At 43.3% G+C, this 24,324-nt stretch overlaps 1 protein-coding gene across 5 annotated transcripts in view; it reads left to right on the forward strand.

Moving 5' to 3' along the window:
• Window positions 1-24,324, forward strand: part of PBX3 (PBX homeobox 3) — a 160,287-nt gene that overhangs the window by 95,366 nt on the left and 40,597 nt on the right. For 2 of the 5 annotated variants that reach the window (XM_073314193.2, XM_078849040.1), the window contains exon 3: window positions 1,806-2,033. The exons of the other annotated variants lie outside the window; for them this stretch is intronic. In XM_073314193.2, coding sequence (XP_073170294.1) covers window positions 1,806-2,033 — 228 coding nt within the window. The remainder of the gene's footprint in view (window positions 1-1,805; window positions 2,034-24,324) is intronic. 5 annotated transcript variants of the gene reach the window in all.

Here is a 24,324-nt window from a genome sequence, read left to right on the forward strand (position 1 = left end):
AATCAGTATTAGATTTATCTGTGTGTGCGCATACATTTAACAGCGTTCTTCACCATTTTCCAAATAATCTATTTGCATGAATATGTGCTTGGAAATAGTGTTCCTATAGGTTCTGGTGATATAAATAATGTATGTGGAGAAGCTCATAAATGTAAGCTTGAATTTTCCTCAGTAGTTTTTGTTCTCAATCACCTTGATGAAACAATCTTGAAGGCGCTCTCCTTTCAGTGGCATTCGGAATGAGTCCCTGGCAGCCTGATTTTCCACCCCTGTTGTGATGCTGCTTTCTCTAGTTAATATTCCTCTGTAAGTGTCGTACCAAAGCAAACCAAAAGAGCGCAGCTCATGACACTAAGGCTGCATTTGCATTAATTATGCAGTCAGGGCTGGTGAGAAAATGCTGTCACAGAGAGAGGCAGTAAATGAGAACCCTCCAAGTGAGCCTGAGTGAAGAGCATTAAGTTCATTTACATGGCGGCAAGAAGAGCCCTTAGACTCAAGTGAAGGAACAATGGCATTTCTCTTGTCTGCTTGTTCTGTGTTATTGTTCTGTGACTTAATGAGTTAAAGGCTGAGTGTTTGCACTGACCAAAAAGACAGTGAAGATCCCTTTGGTATTAATAATAATAATAAAAACAATATCCCATTAGTGACGGCGCACACACCAGCCAGGAAGTTGAGACCCTGCCTTTATTGGAGCCAACAGATTCCGGCTGCCTGGCCCAGCTGCAGCAGACAGTGTGCTGGGGAAGGGAAGCAGCCCCCGCTGCAGGCATGTTCCAGCACCCAGAGATGTGGGGAAGAGGGGTGTGTGTGGATGCGTGTGCACCGGAGAAGTGGGGGGATTTTAATAACAGCTAGCCCTTCTCTTGCACCTTCAAAACACTGTGCAAATAGTAACTGCCTTAGCCTCATCACACCGATCATGATTATTCCTACTGGGGAAACTTAGGCATGGACTTGCCAGCCCCCCCAACACACACACTGGGGTAAAGCTGGAACTAGGACACATCTCCCCAGTCCCTGCACGAGGCCAGTGCTCATGCAGTGGTGGGGCTGGTGGAGGGGCTGGGCAGATTGCATGCCAGGGTGCTGCACGGCCTCTGCGCTCTGACTAGCGGAGACAGGAAAATCCCGTGTCTGAGAGGGGTGGGGAGGAGGTAGGGTCAGCCCTGGAGTCACGCGGACGCCAAGCCAGGCTGAGCAACACGGCGGCACAGTGCACTGGGGCCCCCCTTGGCAGCTCAGTAACGCCCAGGAGTTTTCACCCTGCATGTACCGTCTGTCCCGTCCCCTCCCAGCCTGTCTGCCTGGTTTGATTACATTGTAAGCTCTGTGGGGCAGGGCCTGCCTGCGACTCTGTGGGTAGGTGCCCAGCAGGCCTGCAGACAGTATGATAATGTAAACAACTGATGAGTGGGAGGGAAGAGACAGCTCATCAGGGGAAGGAATTTATTAGACAGGCCAAGTGTAAAAGGCCACTAAGGGTCCCCTATGACCCATCCGCCTCCATCGCACTTTGCAGCAGCTCTGCACATCCAAAGAGGTCTGTTGGGAGCAGCAGGATCCCTGGGTTTCATGCATTGACAGGAGCACCAGACGGCAACCCTGTGTCACAGAGACCTCGCCCAGCATTGTGGTTCTCGGCTGCCATTGAGCAAATTGCTCTGGAAGGCCCTCTGGCTGATCATAACTTGGACCCTTTGCCTGGAGAGACACAGCTGTTGGCTGAGTGTTGTCAGTGTGCAAGGTGCTGCACACACGTACTACTTGGGAAGAAACCCCTTGCTTGTTTTTCTTCTCAGGCTTCCAGACTTCTCATGCTAAGAGGCCGGGCAGACCTGCATTTCCTGGCGGTGCTGGTGTGTTTACCCTGAGTTGTCTATCACAGAACACTCCCAGCCTGGCTGATCGCAGGAGGACAACAGCCATCTCCCACCCACCGAGCAGAGTATTTAAACATTCATCTGGTGGGGCTGTGGAAGAGTCTGGGCCTTCCCCATATAGAGTCAAAGCCGTGTGTCTGCAAGCAGGTGAGCCTGTTAGCCCAGGTTCTTTCACACTGGCAGAGGAAGGTGGAAAGAGCAGAAGCTCTGGGCAGCACTAAGGCATTACCTTACCAGCAGCGAAACGTCCCAGTATCTTAGTTGCAAAAAGCGTAAAGGAGGAATTTAAAAACCAAAATCCTGTCTGTATTTGCCTTTAAAATGTTCCTAAATAAGACCGATCATTTCCCCCACACAGATGTCAGAATTTCATAAGAGAATTGCTCTGCTCCAAGCCAGGGGTGAATGAATGGCCTAAAATGCCTCTTTTTGCATGAGGAATTTCACCTTCTCTGCTGCAAAGAAGTAAATTCACTACTGGATGGAATGATAAAATATTGCTCTCCCAGCCCCCAGTCCGTTTCAGAAAGACAGCTTAGAATACCAGGGAGGTTTCTTCAGTTAATATCCCAAACAGGAGTATGGAATTATATATGTAGATATTTCTTGATTATTGTTTTGAATAAACTTTTGTACGCGGATGTGTGTGGCAAGCCAGGTAATGTGGATGCTCTGCTATATCATCCTGTGAACCAACCCACTTCTATAGAAATCAAGTTTGAATTGTAAATAAATGTTTAGTTTCCTGCCACCCTCCATGCTGCCCACTGCTCCCAGATTTTCTTTGCCCTCCTTGGTGGTGCAGTATGTGGTTAGAAAAACTGAGTCTCTTTTATACAAGCTGTACTGATAATGATGTCTGGCCTATGTTGAATTAAAATGAGCGTCTGTACTTCAGTTGTATTCATTTACAGCAATCAAGGAAATCTTCAAATCACTCATGTGTGTGTCTGTATAATATATAATATGGAATTAAAGCAAAATTTGTGACCCAGAGGCATATGGGATTGCAGCTGTTGAAGCGGTTATATAGAGCTCAGAAAGGAACGAATTGGAATGTCTATTTAAAATATTAAAGATGTGCTCTTTGATCCTTTTATATGTGAGAATTAATCAACTAATATATTACAATAAAATAGTTTGGGAGGTTTTTTTACATCAAAATGTGGAAATTCCTTTTAAAATTCAAAATTTGTTGTCATCCATATTTATCTTCAGGACTTTCAGACACTTTAAACTATAGTTTCAATTTAAAATGACTTTCTTGTTATTCATATACTGACATCATTTTTCTCAGAATGATTTATACTTCAATAATAGCTTAAATTATCTTTTGTATTCTGTGCTTTGATGTCATGCATACGGTGTCATCACAAGATAAACTTTCACATCTGAGAGTCAATAAATTGTGCATAAGTAGTCTAATGAAAAAAATTGTAAACGACTATAGAAATATATACAGTGTAGCTATACATATATATTTAACAAAAGACTGTGTTCGATCATGTGGTGTCATTAGCTTTGACATCACTGGATGTTACCAGTTTACAGTGATATGAATCTTATAATACTATATCATGCTTTTATCCACTAAATAAAAACCTGCCCTATGTTTTATTACAAAGTAGGTGGCCTGAAGGAAAAATATATGTATTCTTTCCTTTTGGAATAAAATATGCATTTGGGCTTCTCATTTCATCTCCAATCTGTGTTATTCCTTAAAAATGCAGAACTGCCTGAAGTCCTCTTTAATATTTAATTCAACAACTTTTTAATCTGTCATTATGCTGTGATGAAGTAAGCATCAAGTGTCGCTGAAAAAGATTAAATTATACTTGGAAATAGGAATTGAAGTGATTTAGGGTTGGAGGCTGGATATTTGCTTTGCACAAGTAATAAGAGTAGTAGCTTGGGTGAAGAAGGGGTTTGGATCTGGCTCTAATGCCTCTGCTGAGCCCCACTCCCCCGTGGCTGCCCCTTGATTTACTTTGGCACTGCTGAGCTGTATTTGATTTAAATGGAGGTAGGAAGTGGAAATTCCACACTACAATACATTAATTACTCTCTGCTATTTCTTCGTGCTGATTTTCCTTTTCTCTGTTAACATCATAAACCCAAAGGATAGGCACTCTGAGCAACCCTATAATGTCTTGTTAACAAGCTTATCTCAAAATGGAAAATGCTGGAATAATTAATATCTACCTCTGGAAGAATGGATGATGTGGAGCAGTGGAACACTTGTTCTGTCCATTCATGAGGCATGCCCCCATGTTACAAGAGAATTTGTGCCAACATCATTGGATGGTTTAACTTGCCACTTCACTCTCTGTGCTCTTTCTAAAGTCCGGTTTGAATTTTTGTGCTTAGAGTCCCACAGAAAGGAAAGCGCAATATCTCATGGAAACAGTGGATGCTCTTAGAGATCTAGATTCAAATTCTGCTTCATATTCCAAGTGAAAACAACTGTGGTTGTAGTCTCAGCTCAGTCCCTGTTTGTGCATGTGACACACCACTCATGCATTTTGACACTTTCTGCTTTGACTGTAATTCTTCTCAAGGACGCCCCTGTGCTGGAGTAGCAGGGTGCTGTGTTGGGGGGCATGGGTAAGGGCTGAGGCTGTGTGTCTGCCACCGAAGGAGATGGGTGAGGCAGTTCTGCAGAGGACCAAGCCACTCCAGGCCTCCTTTCTTAGCACCACATTGTTATTACTTACAGGTGATATTCACCCCTGTGCAGAGCACCAGCACAAGTGACATCTGCGTTGCCAGCCTCAGGAGATCAAAAATCCGGAGTCAGTCAAAAATCCCCCAACATCATGAGATTTAAAAGCAACAGCAACTCATGGGTTTGGGTTTGTTTTTTGACTTTCATTCCCCTCATGTGGCAAAATGTTTCCGTTCTCTTTCAGTAAAGCTGCAATGAGCTTTGCGTGTAAGAATGTCTTTACCCCCCTGCTACCTGTTTGAAGTAGGGTGTTTCCAGGAAAACTGCTCTGGATTTTGCTAGTGCACCTCTACTTAACATGGAAAGTATGCACATCCTGCTCCTGAGGTGCTGCAGCCCCAACACGAATAGGCAATGTGCACTGAATTAAGGATTGATACTTGGATTGGGCAGATTTCAGACAAACCTGATTGGCTGATTTAGGCCAGCGTTTGACATAATCACACAACCCACTTTGGTTGCAGTAAGTATGTTTACAATCCTAGCAAAATGAATTTGAAAAATAGTTGAAATTATTTTACTTTGTATGAATTTGAGTGTGAGTATATATACATTTATCCAGGTTATAAACCAGAGTAAATTATTTACTAATATTTCTATACAAATCAGTGCTATCTAATTCTAATTCCAATTGTGCAAATAGCTTCAGATATTTTATCATATGTTTTATTTTATGGGCCCTTCTCCCCTGCTGTCCCAGGACCTCCCTTATTCCTGGGATTCGGTTGTGGTTTCCCCTAGATCTCCTCCAGTCCTGTGCTCCTTTGTGCCCAGGCATGGGCTACACCTGAAGGCTGGGGCTATGGCCTCTCGCTCAGAGCTGTGCACGTGGTCCCAAAGGCTCAGATTCATGGCAACTCAGGAACGTCTGACACTGCTGTGAGAGCTCCTGCGTCAGGCTCAAAAATTGTTTGATTCACAATTAATTTGGGAGAGTTGGGAACCCGGGTTATGCACCACTCAAATGCCACTTGGGGCTGTAAGTGGACTGGAGGCTACACAGGCCTTGTGCTAACCCTGTGCACAGGGGGGAAGTTCATCCGACAGCCAGAGAACTTTTCTGCTGGTCTGGAAAGACACATAACTCATAGTGAGTGAGCAAACGTGATGTGTAATGCTGTGTAGCTGAGCACCCTTTCACTCCTCAGACTGTAAATTTTGAGGCATTTGATATTTGAATGTAATTCCTTTCAAACTGGCATTATTATTTGATTGCGATGAATTACCTTTTTTAAAAAAAATCATAAATATAAATTCACTTGACTGACCCTGCAAATTATTTATGATGCAGCGGTGTGGAGATCAGTATTCCAATAATAGTTCAATGTTTCCCCCCGCCCCCAATGGGGTTCTCATTAAGATCTGCATTTGTCACCAACCTGCCTTTTCAGCTTGTGCGGGAGACAAGTTACCGCCCCCAGTCCCGCTATGCTGGTAGGGTAAAGTAAATGCATGTCTTTGTAGAAGAATAAATAAAAAGAGCAAGCTGAGTCAATAAGCGGGTTCAATTCATGCCTACAGCAATGGCGGGCAGCTCATTTTGTAGATGTGGGTGTTTTGTTTACATTTATAATGCAGCTTTATTTAATGCTGACAGATATAGCTTGTGGCAAATGATAGTCAGAATGTATGAGCAGTCATAATGCTTCTGTCTCCTTACAGTGTACTGCTGAAAATAAGCAGTTCACCCCTGTTTTTATTGAGGAAAGGCCAGGAGGCAGCGATAGCTTCGTGAGGCTATTTATTGAGTTGTTTTACTAGCTGTGAACATGCCGCTTTATCGCAGTTGTGAAAATGGACTTTGCTAGTGTGTGGGAAAGGAAATAACATTGCAGTATACAAGGGTAGTAAAAAAAATCTCTATAAATAATTTTTCAGACTGAAGAATATTCTCATTTAAACAGGCAGAAAGGCTGGAGGTTTTTGCCAGATGCCAGCTTTTCCTGAAATGGCACCAACTTACAATTACCGTCGCAAATACTATTCCTGTTTTAATTTTTTTTTAAAAAAATATTTAAGATAAACAGAAGTGTCACAGGGAAAGTTTATGGTTGTTGCTGAGAATTTCTTATATTTACGAACCCATCAATATTTAATCGAACCACGTGATCTTTGGGACCTAGGAACACGAATTAAGTGTCTGCCTTTTTGGCCAGGCTTGCAGAATGCAGGTTTAATTTGGACTTGACACAGCGTTATGCTGTATGTCGATGTGTAGGCCGTGCATGGCTTTCAGGTGATGAATCCTCACACATGATGATGATGCAGGAGAGCTGTCTTTGTTTCCTATTTATAATGTAAGGAGCAGAGGATTCAGTGATATAAATATGGCTCAGAGTTCAGTTAACTTTATAAATAGCCTCACCTAACGCTGGGAACGCACAGCTCAGACTGTTGTAGAGGGAAGTAGCTAGAACCTGCTGGAGCATCAGCACTTCTGTTTCAATGGTTCACATGTAGCGTCACCAGGCACTAATTTAAAAGGGCTTTTTAACTAAGAAACCTGCCTTTTCAGAGCAATTTAGTCCTAGCCTTTCAATCTGATCTGTCGCATGACCTCCTGGAACTAGTCAGTCCAATTGCAGGATCAAGTCCATTCCCTTCCAATGTGAATTAAGTTAAATCGAATTAAGGCCACTTTAACTAAATATGTGAATTTGAAGTGGATTGGTTAGTCCACATTAAATCTCTGAGTGGACACTCTTTTTCGGAATTAATTTGGATTAGTTTTCCTGAATGTCCCCATGTAGACAAGCCCCAAGTCATCTGCTCCTCCATCTTTTAAAGCTCAGGTCTCTACTTGCAGAAGTAAAGTTACTCATGTGTGTAAGTATTTGTAGGCTCAGGCCCTATATTTCCCTGGGTCTGGTCAATGCCTTTGGTAACTAGTCATTTATTTGCTGTTATATAATTACTAAGCTTATGGTGTTCTGAATCTTAAAGACACAGCGCACGCTATTACGGATTAGGTTGGACTGGAAGATTTTATTGCATTTTCTATTTCTATTCACACGTTCAGCAGCAGCAGCAAGGGGCACAAATCATTTTCATGCATGCAAAAATAATTTAGAAAATGGCATGAGTCTCAGCAGGTGAGGCCTTTTGTTTCTTCCACGTCTATGTACAAATTCCTAGGGAACACTGAATATTAAATTGAAATAACCCTCCCTTATTATTATAGAGCTAAGGATTCAATTTAATTCTCTTCAGATAAGGATTTTCTGGACACAATTGGCAATTGCTTGTCCTGTAAATACAGTTCAGACTACAAACACCAACTCATGTTTACCCACCTTCTGGAAAGGGGCTGTCTGCTGTATTTATGTGCTTTTGGGTTGTAGACATTTTCCTTCTTATTCTCATTAGGTTTATGGATTGCAGGAGTGCTGTAAAATGTCCCTCTACCCCCCTTAACTGGACAGAGAAATGAGTTAATCTCTCCACAGAGCCATTTCTTTACTTCACCATGCCGTTTCAAATCTCCGGTAACCAAAGAAAGAAAGACACAGAGCCCAGTTCCTGCGGATTATGGGCTCTATGTGCCCCGTACACCTATTGCACATAGGGGCTCAGATTAAAAAGGTATAGTGAGGCTGTCAGTGGTGGTTACAGGGTGTCTGGATTTTGTCATGTCTGCTGAACAAGGTGGCTGGCTCTTTGAATGGTTTTAATGAAATTTAGTTTTTATTTTAGCCCCTTAGCTTGTCAGGATTCACCAGAGATTCTTAGTTAAACCACGTAGCATTTCTGCACAGGGTAGCACAAGCACATTTCAAACAACTGCCCTCTTCCCTTGATAAGAAGATGCCTTGAAGTTTCTCATGTGTGGCTGTAATTAGCCAAGTTTTAATATTTTATTCATTTAGAGCAGTGGATGAGTCTCATTTTTATGAAAATAAATATATAGTCTTGCTATTATAATAAGACTGTCTCCACTGTGTCTAAGTAATAATCATTGATTGTTTAAATACAGTAGAGGCAGTAACAAAATGCTGTCAAGAGCCATCACACTCATTAACCTGCCAGCTAATTAGCCTCCTCCTGCCTGATTGCTGACACGTTCTTCAATCTGAACCTATTGCTGTTGTGTCAGCACTGAAGCACCGAGCGAAGTGGAGGAGGGCTCCATTAGATGTTTGTGAACAAAGTCTGTGCATTAAAGGTTTGTTTTCTGCACTCCAACAAATGTTACAGCATTAATATTCTCAGCTATAATTAAATTGGCAACTCTTAATTACCGTAATTAGTACATTAACCATTTCCTTCTTAGCTTCAGTCTCTGGCTGAGTTCAAGGGATGCGAAATGAAAGTCAGTCAAAACAATTTTTGCTGCCCTTTTTTATCCCGCCCAAGTGAGCAGGGCAGCCCCACGCCTTCTGTTTGCCTTGGACTGTGAGACGGAGGAGAATGCATAAGTCAGTTGGTACCAAAGATTATGGAAACAAATATGGAAAATGTATTGAATGTAACAGCTTCAGACAATGAGCACATCTGTCATGACCGCTTAACTGACTGTGCATGATTAGCCTTTTTAGGGCTTATTCCTGCAGACATTTACCCAGGGGAGTAACTGTCTTTACCTGAGTTATTCCAGGAAAGCCAGGGGAGCTATGCAGGTGAGTAAAGTTGTTGATGTGTGTAAGTGTTTGCAGGATTGGGCCCTTTGATTGTCTGTTCCAAATGTGAAAGACTTTTTTTGGTCAAGAAAATGTTTTGAACAAAAAATTTCAACCAGCTCTAGTAAGAATAGTGCACAGAGAAGGAAAACTACCTCGCCAGCCCCCAGAGCTCAGTGTGCTAGCCATACAAGTCTGCTGTAGAGCACAAGTGAAATGAGTTTCACGGTCTCAGTTTATGCCTTTTGATCTTCTGTCCACATGACAGAATCAACCTGTGAGTTGTCACAATTTGCATTCGCAGCTCAGCATTTCTGATGCCCTCGTAATAGCATTTCAGTGGGTAAATGTCCCCTTGTGCCATAGAACATCAGTTGCAAGACTTGATGGGCAAAGGCATCGGGTCAGAAGATGGGTAAATAATCCCAGTTGCTTTGTGGCACTGTGGTCAAGGAGGGAAATGGAGACTCCAGACATGGGACGTAAAGGCAGGCCGTGCTGTGTGGCTGTGCAGGGGTCCCTGGGAGAGTGGAACACCAGGGGACTGGGACACCGAGAAAGAATGGGATTTTTTCGTGTTGACCACAGTCTAGCAGCAGCAGCAAAGGAAAAAGGAGCTTGCCCAAGAAGGCATTCGTGCTCGATACCACAGCAGAAGCCGTGTGCTCCTAACACAGCGTGCAAGACCAGGTCACCCACGCAAGCTTCAGTTTTGTTTTCACGAATACGTAGGCTCTTTCCCACCCCTTCTGTAGACTGGAGGAGAATCTTGTCACATGCGAGTTTTCCCTCTTAACAACACCGTGAAATCAGCCTTACCCCGGTGTGAATGCCCCACAGAGAGGACTCTGGGTGTAACACCAGATTGTACTGAAAGAATACCTAGTGCTTTTCACCTACCGATTTCAACCCCCTTACAGAGCTGGGTAAGGATCATTAGCCTCACCATGCATGTAGAGAAACTGAGGCACGGAGTTTTTAAGCAACTCGTCCAAAATCATGCCGCAAGTGTGCAGTAGAGTCAGGTACGTGCCCTGCATCACATCATTCAGTCAGGATTTTGTCTCAGCTTAGAGGCTAACCCAAGTTTTATTAATTCTAATGGTTAAATGGAAGATCTTTGAAATGTACTTGGAAGTGCAAAGCAAGGTTAGGGCTGGTTAGTGTTTAAAATGACTGGTAAGTCAAAGGATGGTATCAAGATTACATGGGAGACAAAAGGATCGAATAAGTTCCTAAGAACAATGGGTAACTACCAAAATGGAAAGTGAAGTACCCTAAGCAATGTCTGACCAACCTCAGTGTAGCTTCATATGCTGATGTGCATTTCTGAGAATAGGGCCTATCATTTAAAGCAAACATCCTCGGTTTGAATCCTATTTGCTTTTGTTATCAGATGCTGAAGACAGTCTTTCCCACTGTCTGCTACAGGGTGTCTAAATTCATGCCCTCTTTCCAGGAGAATATTGCCAAGCGCAGGGCAACACAGCCTGTGTGTTTGTGACATTCAGGCAACAGGTTTTCACGGGCAGTAATTCTTGCCCCTATTCAAAGGAAAGCAAAGAGAAAGAAAAGTGTCACCTTTGTATTAGCTTCTTTTTTTAAAGCATAATAATTTGGTATGTATATAGTAAGGGGAGCTAACCCAAGGCAAATTTAATTTCAGATTGGATTTTTGCTTAATGTATTATTCATAGTAGTATTTATATCACCGCTTTGCTGTAGCCCTGGCAATAAACTGAAAACTTTACTTTAACAACATTCACTTCTCTTTCGGGGGGATGCTGCAGTGGCCGACGAGTTATTGGTTCTGCCTCATCCCACTGCAGGGTTTTAATAAGCGTGCGTGTGAGGGGGCTGTTTTGCATCTTTTTAAACATTTTTGCTGCATGACCTGTTTTTGCATTTTTCTGCATCTCTGTTCATCTAATTAGGATGTTCTAAAAAGCTGTGGACCACTTATTGTACAGAGCTCTAGCCTGTGGGTATTTAATAAGGAGCTTTCAGTGGCACATTTGCATCTTTTGCTTGGGGTCTGAATAGTGAATTACCTTAAAGATCATTAGAAGCGGTGCTGTATTGTTAAAATCAGGGCACAATATTCTAATGACAGCTTAAAACTTCAGGCATTCTGTGTGACACAGCTGACCCCGGAATAACTGTATGCAGCATAGATGACCCTGGTATAAACTGCTGATATTTCACAGTGCAGCTGCTGCAGGCAGGTAGCTTTCTATGCAAACACCTAGAGTGCAACAGTACATCAATAACAACATGCTTTGTGTGTATTGTGCACTCGAAAGTGTGGCTATTACACAGTACCCCAAGCTGTACAAAAAAGGGCTGGGAAATGTACTCTGGAGCCATTAAGGAAAAAACCATTGATGTATCCATCAGCCCGTCCAGAAAATGCCATTCTCAGCTTTCCTGGAATCCATGTCCTAGGAGTTCAAAGATTACTTAGGGCCCTGCCTGACAGGCTGGTGCCAGCGGAGGGATCTGAGGTTGGGTCCCAAACTCTGTGGGCTGGCAGGGGTGGGGAATGCAACTGAGGGACCTTGCTGTGGGGCTCTGGGGGCTCTTGGGTGATCCCCTCGGGCCCTGGCTGACTGGAAGAAAGAGCAATGTACAGTCCTTCACAGGCAGAGCAATGGGCCAAGTTCCCACAGTAAATTCACATGGCACCAAAATGGTGCGAGTTTATAGCTGGTTCTGCTGCACAGTAGCCAGCACCCCTGCAGTCTGTACAGTCACTCGTGCTAAAGAGCCATGGAAGGCTTCATGAGTAAACTGGACAAGATCAAATGCAAGGAGAAATACTGCTGAGAGCCAGTGGCCATAGGCAGGAGAGATCACATACTTCATCTCTTCTGCTGAGATATAGGTGCCACTTCTCCCCTGCACACAGGGGCCAGCAAAAAGGCATAATTGGGACCTCAGTTGTTTCTAGATCTTGTGCTGGCCTGCCTGCCTGGGGTGAATTTTACCATATATGCAGGGGGGCTGGAACAATTTGTATGGGACAAGGGGGCTGAGAGCCATTGAACCAAACTGTAAACTCTGTTCATAATGGAAACCACTTCAAGCCAGGGGGTGCAGCAGCCCCCCTAGTTCCAGCGCCTGTGCATGTATGTTAGCCTATGCACCAGTGAGGTTCCACTGAAGCCTACGTGCAGGGCGGCTAATACACTGCATCGCTCTGTGCGCTAGCCCCTCTGCACAGGAGTGAATTTCTCCCCTGAAGGACGCAAGCTGGTATGATTTGCTACAAAGGTCATAGTGACGGGAGTTTGGGGTTCATTCATTATAAATGGCACAGCCACTTGTGAATGATGCAGGTTGTCCCCAAGGCATACCACATTGCACCCTTGCTTCTGCCATGTAGTTTACAAAATAGTTATTTTAGAAATGGGTGAGATTTTCAAAACAAGATCCTCTCCAGCTGGGGTGGGGTAGCCTATTTGGATAATTTTGCTAAGAAAGACTGCATTTCGGAAGGAACAAAGCGTTGTGAAATGTCCATTTTACAGATTCCTGGTTTTCATGTAAGGTTTCCTCACGGTCTTTGACATCTTTAGAAGGCTATTTAATCAGTCCCTTACACAGCAATAAAGACACACTTGGACTAAACTTGGTTGGACACCAAGTGGATGACACAGCTGTCTCAGCAACCCTTTAATTTCTGTGTCAGTACCTGTTCATTCTTTCTTCAGTTATGAGGGTGGAATCACTTGTGTGTACTTCTGAGCTGGGTCTGTGTACTTCTAATCAAGCAGTTAACAAACCTCATGGTCATTCAGTTCTTATGACACAGTTTGGAGAGGTTTCCCTTGAAGACTTTGGTATCACACTTGCTTTTGAAAATCTAAATTAAGTGCTTCTCTCTGTCTTTATTATAACACAGATACGTTTTGATACCTTTGTTCATTATCTGCTAAGTATGTTCATTAATCAACATTGCCTATCTATTCTTCTATTTTAAATGTTATCCTGACACTTTGTGGTTCCAGTCTCCTAGCAACAGAACAGTGTCAAACTGACCCTTGTCATTTCAAAGGCTGTGTCCAGAATGCTTCAAAGACCCTTAATTCTGGAGACAGTTTCTCAGATATAATCAGTGCTTTTCTTTAAACAGATTTGATTTCATAGGAAAAAAATTTATTCCCATAATCTATTAGTGACCAGTTATTAAAATATGATAGCATTAAACGTCCTCCTAGACTTCAGTGAGACCCAGAGCACAAAATGTTCCTCCTTCACAGTGCAACAGGCAAAGGTGAGCAGATTAGCTGTTTCTCATTCTACAGCACTGATGGGGGATTTGGGCTTCCCTGCAATCAGTATTTCTATAGAACATTGTGATTATAAATATTAAAATCCATTTTTGTGGGTGACCACATATTTTTCATATCTCTTGTGCCTATCAAATCAGGTGCCTCGTTTAACACAAGTTCAGCTGGACAGGACTTGAAAGGAAAAAATGTATAACAAATACACCTCTGACTATAAACCCTCTGATTTATTGAAAAGCTATTGTAGATAATTGTAGAGGTTTCTGATTCTCATGATCTGCCCCAGCTGGAGACAAGTGTGGCTTCCCAGTCTGCCAGTGGTATAAAAACCCAGTTTGTCACCCTGATTGATTAAGAGACATCTGGCCTTACACCTGGCACTGGTCCAGGACCCAATATGGCCTGACCTGCTTCTCAGACCAGTGGAATTATGGGAGAGGGAAAAGGAAACATTGATGTAGTGGGTTGCTTTAAAAAAAAAAAAAGGCAGCTTGAAGCTGCTTGGAGATTTGGGAAGTTGGAAGCAAGAAGCAAAGTGAGTGCTGTGGCAGTGAAGGGAAGGATACGTACTTTGTTAGCTTCCTGCAGACAAAGGGGTTTATTTATTTTATCAAAGGGCCAAAGCAGCCCCCATAGTATGCATAAGAGAAGGGTTGCTGTGGGATTTGTCACATTAGACTTCGTGCTGTAAAGTTAATCCTTCCTGCCCACCAACAAAACCACCACGTGAAATTAACTTTCCTAAAAGTACCGAGCGCTTCTCGCATGAGCCCATTGCTCCCAGAAGGCAGGAAGTCACACCTGGGCACCTGTAACCCTGAGCCACTCAAATGATAGAAGAGAGGGAGAGAGAGAGAGACCTTTGAGGATAAAATCACATCGCGTTGGTAAGGCGCCCTCCTGTTGCACGCCACGCACCCACTTGGGCTGGAAAGTGCAGAAATCGGCCTCGCTTGCCAGTTATCAAATCTCGCTGAGGGCTGTCACTTGGAATGACACTCCCTGGGAATGTCAGCATTTCTACAGGGCAGTGATTAATTCTGGTGCACCTGGTGGAATGTCTACAAGATGTTTGTTTCAGTTATCTTCTCCTTCTGCAGTGTTTCTCCACTGTCAGCCTTCTCCAGCTTGGCACGCTTAGTGCCCCAGCGCTGCAGAGAGGCTACCTGATCTGACAGGGCCCTTGTCTAAACAATGAAGCCCTGTGTTGTCTTTTCTTCGCCCTTCTTATAACACTGTCAGGTTAAATGTTATAGAAACCCAAACCCTCTTTGTCTTGAGGAAACTGCTTTATTTGTAACTCGGAGACAGATTGTTGAGCCAAGCTTGAGCGTGTACCTTTCCTTGAATAAATAAATACTTAGTCTGGGGAAAGGGGCCTTTGACAAAGCCTTTCATTGAAGAATTACACTGAGGAATCTGATACAGTCAGGTGAATCTGGCACTTGGTTTGTGGCCATTTTCACCTGCTCTATAAGGTTAGTATTTGAACACCCAGGAATTATCTGATGATTGGGCGCAGGCGGTTGTTTGTGAGTAGGGGAATTTCTCTTTAAAAAATTCAGTGTAACCAGCATTATTTTTCTCCTCTGGGATCCCAGACAATGAATGCATAGGCCTGTTCATTAATATTGGTTGTCTTCTGTATCCAGATTTGTCGTTCCAGGTTTTAAATTTTTAATGTATTACCAGTTCTTCCACAGAGCAGGGCTTTTCTTTGTTCTTTTATATACTAATACTGTTTTGTATTCAGGCTTGCTCTTGTCTGATACATCTTAGTATCCTTTATAAAAGCTCTCCCCTTATCAGCAGCAGTTAGATTTGAAGGTCTGTCTTTGTGAGTTTCTACGAATGCACACTTCCAATTTTCTTTTCAAAAGTACTGCTGGGGTTTTAGGCAGTAATTGCTATATGCAAATATGCTGTTGGTTTGGTAATGTTAGTGTCCTGGCTTTGCAGTGGGGTAATCCAGTAACCGAAGTGTTAATTATATCATGCTGCATGTACATGGTTGGTGCTGAAGCCTGGGAGAGCTGTTATGTTCCCTTCCTATTGGCTAGAAGGAACTGCAAGCCGATAAGGGAAATACATTGTTGTAACTAATGTTCTATCCTGCAACTGTATGTTTGATTAATCTGGAAAGAGAGCTATGCAGAGCAGGGAGGTGATGGAAGAGAGTGCTGGTCTCTGTTCTTATTGAGTCTACTCTTTAGCTTTCTAACCCTTCTGGAAAGCATCTCATTGTGTTTATGAATGAAAATTAAACTTTTGTTGACCAAGTCCAAGAGGGTGCTTTACGATTCTGCAATATGCTACCATGTGGTATGTGACTCTATTGATGTATTAGTGGCATGTTAGTTATTGTACATGTTGTGAAGACTCCCTCAGGCATGTTCTATGATGCAACACATCAAGTTGATCCAGACCAAGTGATTTGCACAACAGATTGTAACTCTGAAAAACTATAATTTAATTAATTATTTATGTTTACAGGTGTGATTTTTATTACTCTTTTCCTTTCTAGCAGTGTTAATAAGTAGTTTGTCTTCTATCAGCACCTGTTAAACCCCAAATCTGTCAGTCTCTGTTTTCCCCAGAGGGTCTGGGAGAAATCTGTTATGTAATAATTTCTCTTTTAGTTTGCGCTGTGACATTAGTGTATGTTTTCTATTGATCTGTGTGGCATGTAATATGTGAGATTTGTCTTTTTTTTTTTTTTATTTGTTGGACTGATATTTTCACCATAAACATGCTGAGTTTTCTTGGGATCTTAAAGCATTTGTGCTGAATGTAGCTGAAGTTCTGTAGGTGCAAGTTATCAAAGCAGTAAGTTACTTTAAAATCATTTAAAATTAGGGCTATAATTTCAAATGCATGCATATAAAGTTCTCTAGTTTTGCACACAAACCCTGGCTTGGGCATCAGGATGTTTACATGTCTCAACCTGGCAAACTGAATGTCTGCTTTGGAACAGTCTCTTAAGATCAGCTGGGTAGCAAACAATTCATATTTAAACTATCAGGGATGAAGTGTAATTTTGGAAGGAGTCAAACCAATTCTGTGTGATAACTCAACTCAGGTGTGAGTGCAGGGGCCTTGGGCCAGGCCCAGAAAGCAGGCCAGCTGGAGGAAATCAACACAGTGCCCCCCAGCGGTTCCTTTGGGGAAAAGCACCAATATTTTGAGATAGTGGCAGGTTTCAGAGGAGCAGCCATGTAAGTCTGTATTCGCAAAAGGAAAAGGAGGAGTTGTGGCACCTTAGAGACTAACCAATTTATTTGAACATAAGCTTTTGTGAGCTACAGCTCACTTCATCGGATGCATCCGATGCTCAAATAAATTGGTTAGTCTCTAAGGTGCCACAAGTACTCCTTTTTCTTTTTGAATATTTTTAGAATAACTTTTATTTCCACCTCATTTCAGTGTTACAGTGGATTTACTAAACAGGACCTCCCTCCATTGAGACTTATTCTGCAGGTCACCTTGCTGGATGAGAGACCACTGCCTCTTCCTTCTCCAGCCGAACCACTGTAGCTCCCATTACATGGGAGACTACGCCAGAATAAAACTTATCACCCTCACTCTTTGGTGTAATAAGCCTTGGCCAACATCACTTTGCTCAGACTTATTTCATTGTCTAGTGGTACCATGTCAGTTGCTAATGGCTGTGGTTTCAAGGTTGTTTTGTGCATTAAGGACAAACATGCAGGCTCAGATCTAAAAGGTGGGGGCATTTTTTGTGCGTGCACTGCCTGCACAATGCACACACCTTTCTGAACGTCTTCGGGAGCTTTCCATGGTCATTTGCAGCTGCTGGAATTGCAGTTCCTGGGTGCTCTGGGAGGCGATGCCCATGGCAGAGCTGTCTGGCATGAGCATGGATGCCAGTGTGAGTGCTTTCTAATGTCATGATCTGGTCAGAAAAGGGGCTGTGATTTGTCATGCTGTTGGTGGTGATTGGTCTGTTCACGCCCTGGATTGCTTAGTCAGCTCAAGCTGGCTGATCACCCCTTTGGCTTTCGCCCAGCGTAGATTGGGGTATTACAGTTATTTATGTAGCAGGCTCTGTGCTGGGGTCCAGTTCTGTCTTTGTTACTGGAATGGTGACAATCCTGGACAAGGCCCTGCTCCCTCTACACGGAACATCCCCGCCTCTTTCCTCAGCGTAGAGCCCTGAATTTCTAATTTAATACTCATGCAAAGAGGGCTGCAATAAATCTTGTAGTCAGCATTAAATATTGTTTGTTTTAGCTGCCTTGCACTTCATGTTTCCCCTTTTAAAGGGAGAGCCATTACGAAAGGTTAGATTCACCGTTAGTGGCGCTTTAGCTCTCCCTTTTGAATCAGTGAGGTTGCTGTTTTATTGCTCTCTGACTTACACTTCAGTGATGAGAGTAAACTAGCATCAGATTAAAGGTCAGAAAATCCCATCAAGGAGAGGAATATTAGGGGCACAGATAGTTGGAGAGGCAGCACACCGCTGGGTATTGACAGGGTGATTCCAGGGTATCAGTCAGCAGAATTATAGCTGCCCAGAGAGTCAGTACAGCTTTAATGAGCCTGTGTGAAGAGGAAGAGGGTGGATTTATGTAGTTCCTCATAATTTTCTGTAGAGACTGTTATTGCAGACATTCTGTACAGTGTGCTCTCTTTCACTCGTTCCGACGTGCATCCAGCCCCAAGATTCGGTTCTGTTAGCTCAAATCAAAGCTGACATCCCCATGCCCTGCCACCCAAAGGACCTGCTTTGGGGTGGGGTTGGGGTTCCTTCCTTCCTTCCTGTATATTGGTAGCTTACCTTTACAGTTATGACTGGGTTCTCACATGCAGCATATTTCACCACCAGACAAGTGGCTAAAAAGCTCAATTCTGTTCCTCCCCCACCACCCCACCCCAATGGACATTTGAGAAACAGATTTTCAGGCTGGAAACTTTGGGTCATTTTCTGCTCCTATCAGGTAACTTACATTTTGTGTGTGTGTGTGTTGGGGGGAGTTCATTTAGAGTGTGTGTGTGTGTGTGTGTGGGGCTTTCTTTGTTGTGAGTGGCCTCAATTAAAAACAAAGGAGCCAGTATAGAAAACCTGGACACCTGGCACGGCCCTGGCAAACCAGAGGGAGGTACACAACAATAGCTGATCAACTCTGCCAGAAAGAGGGTGGAGGGAGAGAAAGCAGTATGAGTAGCCCTGGTTTCCACTCCTGCCTCTCTCTCGTGCCATGTATGCCGAGTAGCTGACATAGTGGTTATTCATTCCTGTCCAGGATTACCCTGGAGGATCACGAAATAGTTGCAAACACAATCCAAAACAAAGTCTTCTCTGAAAAACTATCATCTGGAACTCTTTGCTGCATGTCTAGTTATGCTCAAACTATAAGGCTCACACGGTATTTATACAGCTTTTGTTTACAGCTCACTAGAAATGGCAATTTATGAGCAACTTTACTGATCAATTTAGAATCTGTTCATTTTTATTACTTCGTCTAGATATCCATTTATGTGATTTATTGCTAGGAAACTCTGAATGTATAAAACTTTGATCATATTTTTAAATAAGTGTGTGTTTTGGCAGTGTTAAATCGGAGGCCTCATTTGTTTGATTTACCACTTGAAAAACATGCCATTAAAACCATCCTGCCACACCCTCCACATGCTTAAGATCATGTGATCGTGATTGCTCAGGCATTTTCATTGTTGTAATGGAAATCAGGGACAGAGTCTTCTGCCTCTTTCTGGGACCCCCGAGTAAATTTTTGTGCACCGTAGGCTGCACAAAGCATCAGGAAGAGAACGCTGTTTCATGGAGTTGTGAAGTCTTAATTGTTAACTGGGTATTTATACTGAGATGCACCCAACACACTCCAAAATAAACTCATGTGGACTATCTAGTAAATTTCATGCTCCCATAATGTACCATGCCTCACAAAATCTTTTCAATAAAAAGTGAGGCGATGTCTCTTATAATAGTGCAAATAAAATTTTATGTCATGCTGTTACGTATGCACGTACTGAGCATGCCAATGACCCTCTTGATGTCTCAGCGCTGTACAGCGGTACCCGGAACGCCATGAGCTATTACAGAAATGCTCAAGGCGTGGGCATTCCACGCTTGCCAGAGGGAGTGTCATTCCAAGGAGCTCTGCTGAGCCATTTGAAAATAAGCGATGACAATTTCTGTATTATGTTTTGAACATTTTATAGGAGAAGCGAAATAAGATGGTTGCAGTCATGGAGGAGGAAATGAGTGCAAAGATAAGTCTGAAATAATTTATCTGGTCTGTGAAGGATGCTTACTGCCATGAGGGATTTACGAACAAAGTTTACTGAGATCTATAAAGTCCACAGCTAAGCAAAACTGGTGGTTTTTTACTTGCTGTAGGGTGAAATATTTCCTTTCTTCTTGGGGAAGATCAATGCTCATGGTCTCTCTTTGGTAGCTGGGCAGTTGTAAGGATGGGAGTTCTCCTGTTAATGGCGTCAAATCAGATTCCTCCCTTTAAATTCAACTAATTTTTCATGCATATGTAACTATATTCTAAGAATTACGTAGGTGAAAAGTCTTTGACACAGAAATAGCATCAAGATAAGTGTGCATTGTAGAAAGAGAATTGTTACGATAATAGTGCATTTGGAAACTATGCACCATGGTACAATTACAAACATGGTTTAAAGGAAAGCTTCTTCAGATTACTATGTTAAATGTAGAGTTTGAGAGACATGTACAGGGAAATCTTTATTCATACATTTGCAAGAGAGGAAAAGCAATCTTTGCTTTAGGATTGCAAACAACGCTGGGTCACTACTCTGTAATTACATTCACCAAAATGATCTCCTCCATAGACACTTCCTTTCAAAGCCCATGTCTGGAGCACTGGAGGAGCAATGAGTAGGAACTACTGAGTGCTTTCGTTCCTCAAGATCAGCACAAATAGGACCGACATTTTAGCACTAAGTGCAAGTCAAAACTAAGCAAGAAAAATGGAACGATCCAACAGAAGAAAATGGAATCAGAAACACAGAAATCAGTAAAAAGGGAGAAGAGACAATGCGATAAAATGACATAAATGTAGACCTAATTTATAGTGAGAAATAAATGTAACCAACATAAAATCTATAGCAAATAACTCAATTTATAAAAATACCAGTTATTTCATATTTTCTATAGAAATACAGTGCTGTGCTATAAATCTGATAAAAGTTGTACTCACAGGAAAGATTTGTTTCTGTTGTGAACATTTTTTGTTTTTATTTCAAGGTTGTAAACTTTTGTACTGATGATATTTAGCTTGGACACCTAGTAGCTTGAAGGAATGTATGTCACTACATTTTCATGGACCTGATTCTGGGGAATTCTGGAGCTCAGTTTTTGCTGCTGGCAATGCATACCTATAGCGATCCAGGTCTATCTATCTAGTTTAATATTATAACTGGAGACTATCTGAACACAAGGCCCTTGTACACAGAACTTGCTCTGTATATTGGAGTTGCCCATTAAAGTCTTGATTCAGCTAGATGAGTAAACACATGTGTAACTTGGAGCACGAATGGTCCCATTGAAATCAGGGCTGAATTGTGGCTGACGGGTCTGATCCAAGCCACAGGAGTTAGTGGAAAGACTCCTATTGACTTCCATGGGCTTTGGATCAGGCCTTGTGGGAGCACTGGAAAAGATCAGATGTTGCACTAAGAAAACCCGTCATTAGTACAACAGTTCTCAAACTGTGCTCTGGAGAGAACTGGCTGCTCACATGGTGATCGCTTTTTCGCTTTATTTCAGCTGCTAAGTTTTATTAAAAGAATCTAAAAATGCACAAACTACTTTCTTGAAGTTGCCTTTCCCCGTGAGTAGGGAAAGCATTCCCCACATGGTTACGGTGTGCGATCAGGAATGGGCGGTGTGCTTTACACGGTGGCCAATGGGAGAGCAGGTGTCCATGAGACAATCTCTCTGTTAAAATGTGGGCCACACTATGAAAATATTTCAGCTCCCCTGAGATAAAAAGAAGGATTTGCTGATTCTGACGCTTTCCTTAAAGCAGTGCATTGTTGTGGATGGGTGAGGAAGTTGCCCCACCAAAAACCGTGAAATGAAACTGCTATTGAAAGAGATCAGGAAGGAAAGACGAATACAAGATGTTTGATCGTGGCCCACTGCATTGGAGCATATCGCACGATGCAGGACTGTGAGAGGACTGCTCACTGCAGGCCAGACTGCAGTCAGCCTGCCAGAAAATAACCAGCGGGGAAGGCAGCTGAGCGGGTTACAGGTTCTTGGTGAGGGTGGGAGGGTAGCAGCCACTGTGCAGCATTAGCCCATTTGCAGGAGAGTCGTGTCCTTCCCTGACAAGAGAGGGAATGAACCTGTCCTGTGAGCACAGGCAGCTGGGAGGGGGATGAGGGTATAAAATAGAAATGAAATAAAATGGGAGGGGTAGGAGGGCAGAATTAAAAAAATCTCTTCATGGTTCAAGGGAAAGGGGAACTGAGGAGGAGGAGAAGAAATATTGCAGGAATAAGTGTGGGAGAAGAGAACCCTGTCAGGAGAAGACTTGGGAGATGGAGACCAGGAAAGGGTTAATTGGCAGTGCAGAAACCCAAAGGGCTTTCCCCAGCACGGAGCGAGGAGAGATGTTAGAAAACATCACTGGGTGCGGGTGCGTTAATGAAAAGCAAAGAAACCCTGAATTCCCATATCTGCACCCAGGGTCCATGCCAGCCCAGCCTGGACGATGTCACCTGAAAAGCTGCAAAGGAAGCTGGCAGTAGCACCAGCAGCAAAACCGTTTCTAGTCGAACCCTCTTTACGTGAGCTCAGAACTGTGCAGAACGTTTGGGCTGGACTTTCCCACGCTTGGTCTCTGGCGGGGAGTGCTGTGTTCCTTCAGGGGAGAGAGGTGGGATCCTGGAGCACATCCCTGTGGGGGGAGGATGATGAAATGCACCTTTTCTAGAGTGGGGAAGGAAAGGAAGGTAAAACAAACTTTTAAAAGAAAACTACAACAATGGCCCCTGACATATGAAACTTGTAACAGCCTGGCTGGAGGGCTGAGGGCCAACCAGCCCCTTTCCTTGGTTTGGAACAAGTGGCTGTGGTTTCTCAAAGCTAAGGGCGGTATTTGTGCACTGAGGGAGCATGTGCAGGACAAGGTTCCTCTGAGGCTACCGATGTGCACTAAAATTGGTGGTCCATAGACACAGCTCCCCCGGTGTTTGGTGTGTCTACAGGCTGTAGATGCAGAGAACTCGGCTGCTCTGTGCTGTGTGCTCAGCAGGCCCAGCTGTTGGCTCAAAGAACATAAGGTGGCCCCTGGCAAACAGGTTAAACCTTAGTGTTAGCGGATGGGGTGGAAGGTAACAATTTGCCAGGCAGTGTCTTGAATCGCCCCACTTGCTGCTGAAAGCACATTCCTCATCTCCCTTCCCCTCTGTAGGAGTTTAATTCTTGCGTTAAGTCCATGCCAGAGCTTTCCCTTTGTCGGAGATGTATCAGGGCCTTTACCCTCCCCTCTGTCGCTGATTCTGCACCACAAAGCATGCTGCGCGCCAGATTTCCTAGCTCGCCCCGGCCCCGTTCCCTCCCTCAGTAGCTGACAGTGCTTATATATCAAGTGCTCCAACTAGACACGGCTCCATTTAACCAAAAAAAGTCTCTATGAGTGTAACTCTCCTCTGCATTTTTACTGCACCATCCCATCTGTTCATGCATCGCGACTGCTCTTTGCTGCCACAGCAGAGAGACTCTCTCTCTGTCTCTCAAGGCAAAAGCTAATTGGCAAGTGGAGAGTCTGCAAAGAACCTACAAGCAGTATTGGATGGCGACTGCAGAATCCACAGCAGCTGCTGGAGATGGGGTGCACTAGGAGAAGGGATCTCTTTCTGCAAAGGGAGCAACACGTCCCATGGAAGGAGGTTATGTCCTCAGCCAGCCTGTCTGCTGGAGTGGTGAACAGCACATGGCTAGTAGCTCTGTCACTATTGACAAAACTCCAGCCAGAAGGAGTAACGTCATGTATTTATCCTTACCAAGGTTCCTGGCAAAATCCTCAGCCCAGACAGGAATTTCTTTAAATATCTGAAGACTGAAATAATTAATCTGGATCATTCAGATACTGTTCTGTGGACACTGAAGAAATCCAGCAATGGGAGGCACAGTTAGAACATGTTCCTAGGATGGATATGCTTTGCCCTAACCTCACCATTTAGCTGCTACTTAGTTACAACAAAGAGTCATTTCCTCTTAGTTTTTCCCCTTTTCCTTTTAGTTTTTCCCCTTTAACAGGGTTGACATGGTCCTTGCAAATAAAATGTTCCTGTATTTAATGAGCTTTAAAAAGATCCCTGACTTTGTTTTGATCACAATATTTGAATTTCCTTTTAACTTTTCCCAGAGCCTCTACAAACTCTCTACAAAAGCAGTGTGCAGCTCCCATGTGCTGGAGTCCTGCACAGAGACTAATGTTTTTTTATTAGCATCCACCCTGCTTTTTATTGAACCTTTAACAAAGGTCATCAGCTGATCCTCTTTTTGAGTGAGGTAAAAAGTTATGTGAGAAACAGGCATCCTGCCAGGAACCTTCTAATGAAGGGGAATGTAATAAAGCCGGGGACTGACAGTTTGTGTGTTGATAGTGAAGGAAATGGAGGTGTGGAAAAGTATTACAGGGAATCTTTCTAGTCATATCTTCAATTCAAACATCAGGGGAAATGCTACAGACCCTGCGATTTATGAATTCGTAGTAAGTAGCTTCCTGGCATGTAAACAAATCTCGCTGGGCTGTTTTAGGAAGGTGGATTTGGGCTGTGGA

This window comes from Lepidochelys kempii, chromosome 16 (genome assembly GCF_965140285.1).
Source record: "Lepidochelys kempii isolate rLepKem1 chromosome 16, rLepKem1.hap1, whole genome shotgun sequence".
Taxonomy (NCBI): Eukaryota; Metazoa; Chordata; order Testudines; family Cheloniidae; genus Lepidochelys; species Lepidochelys kempii.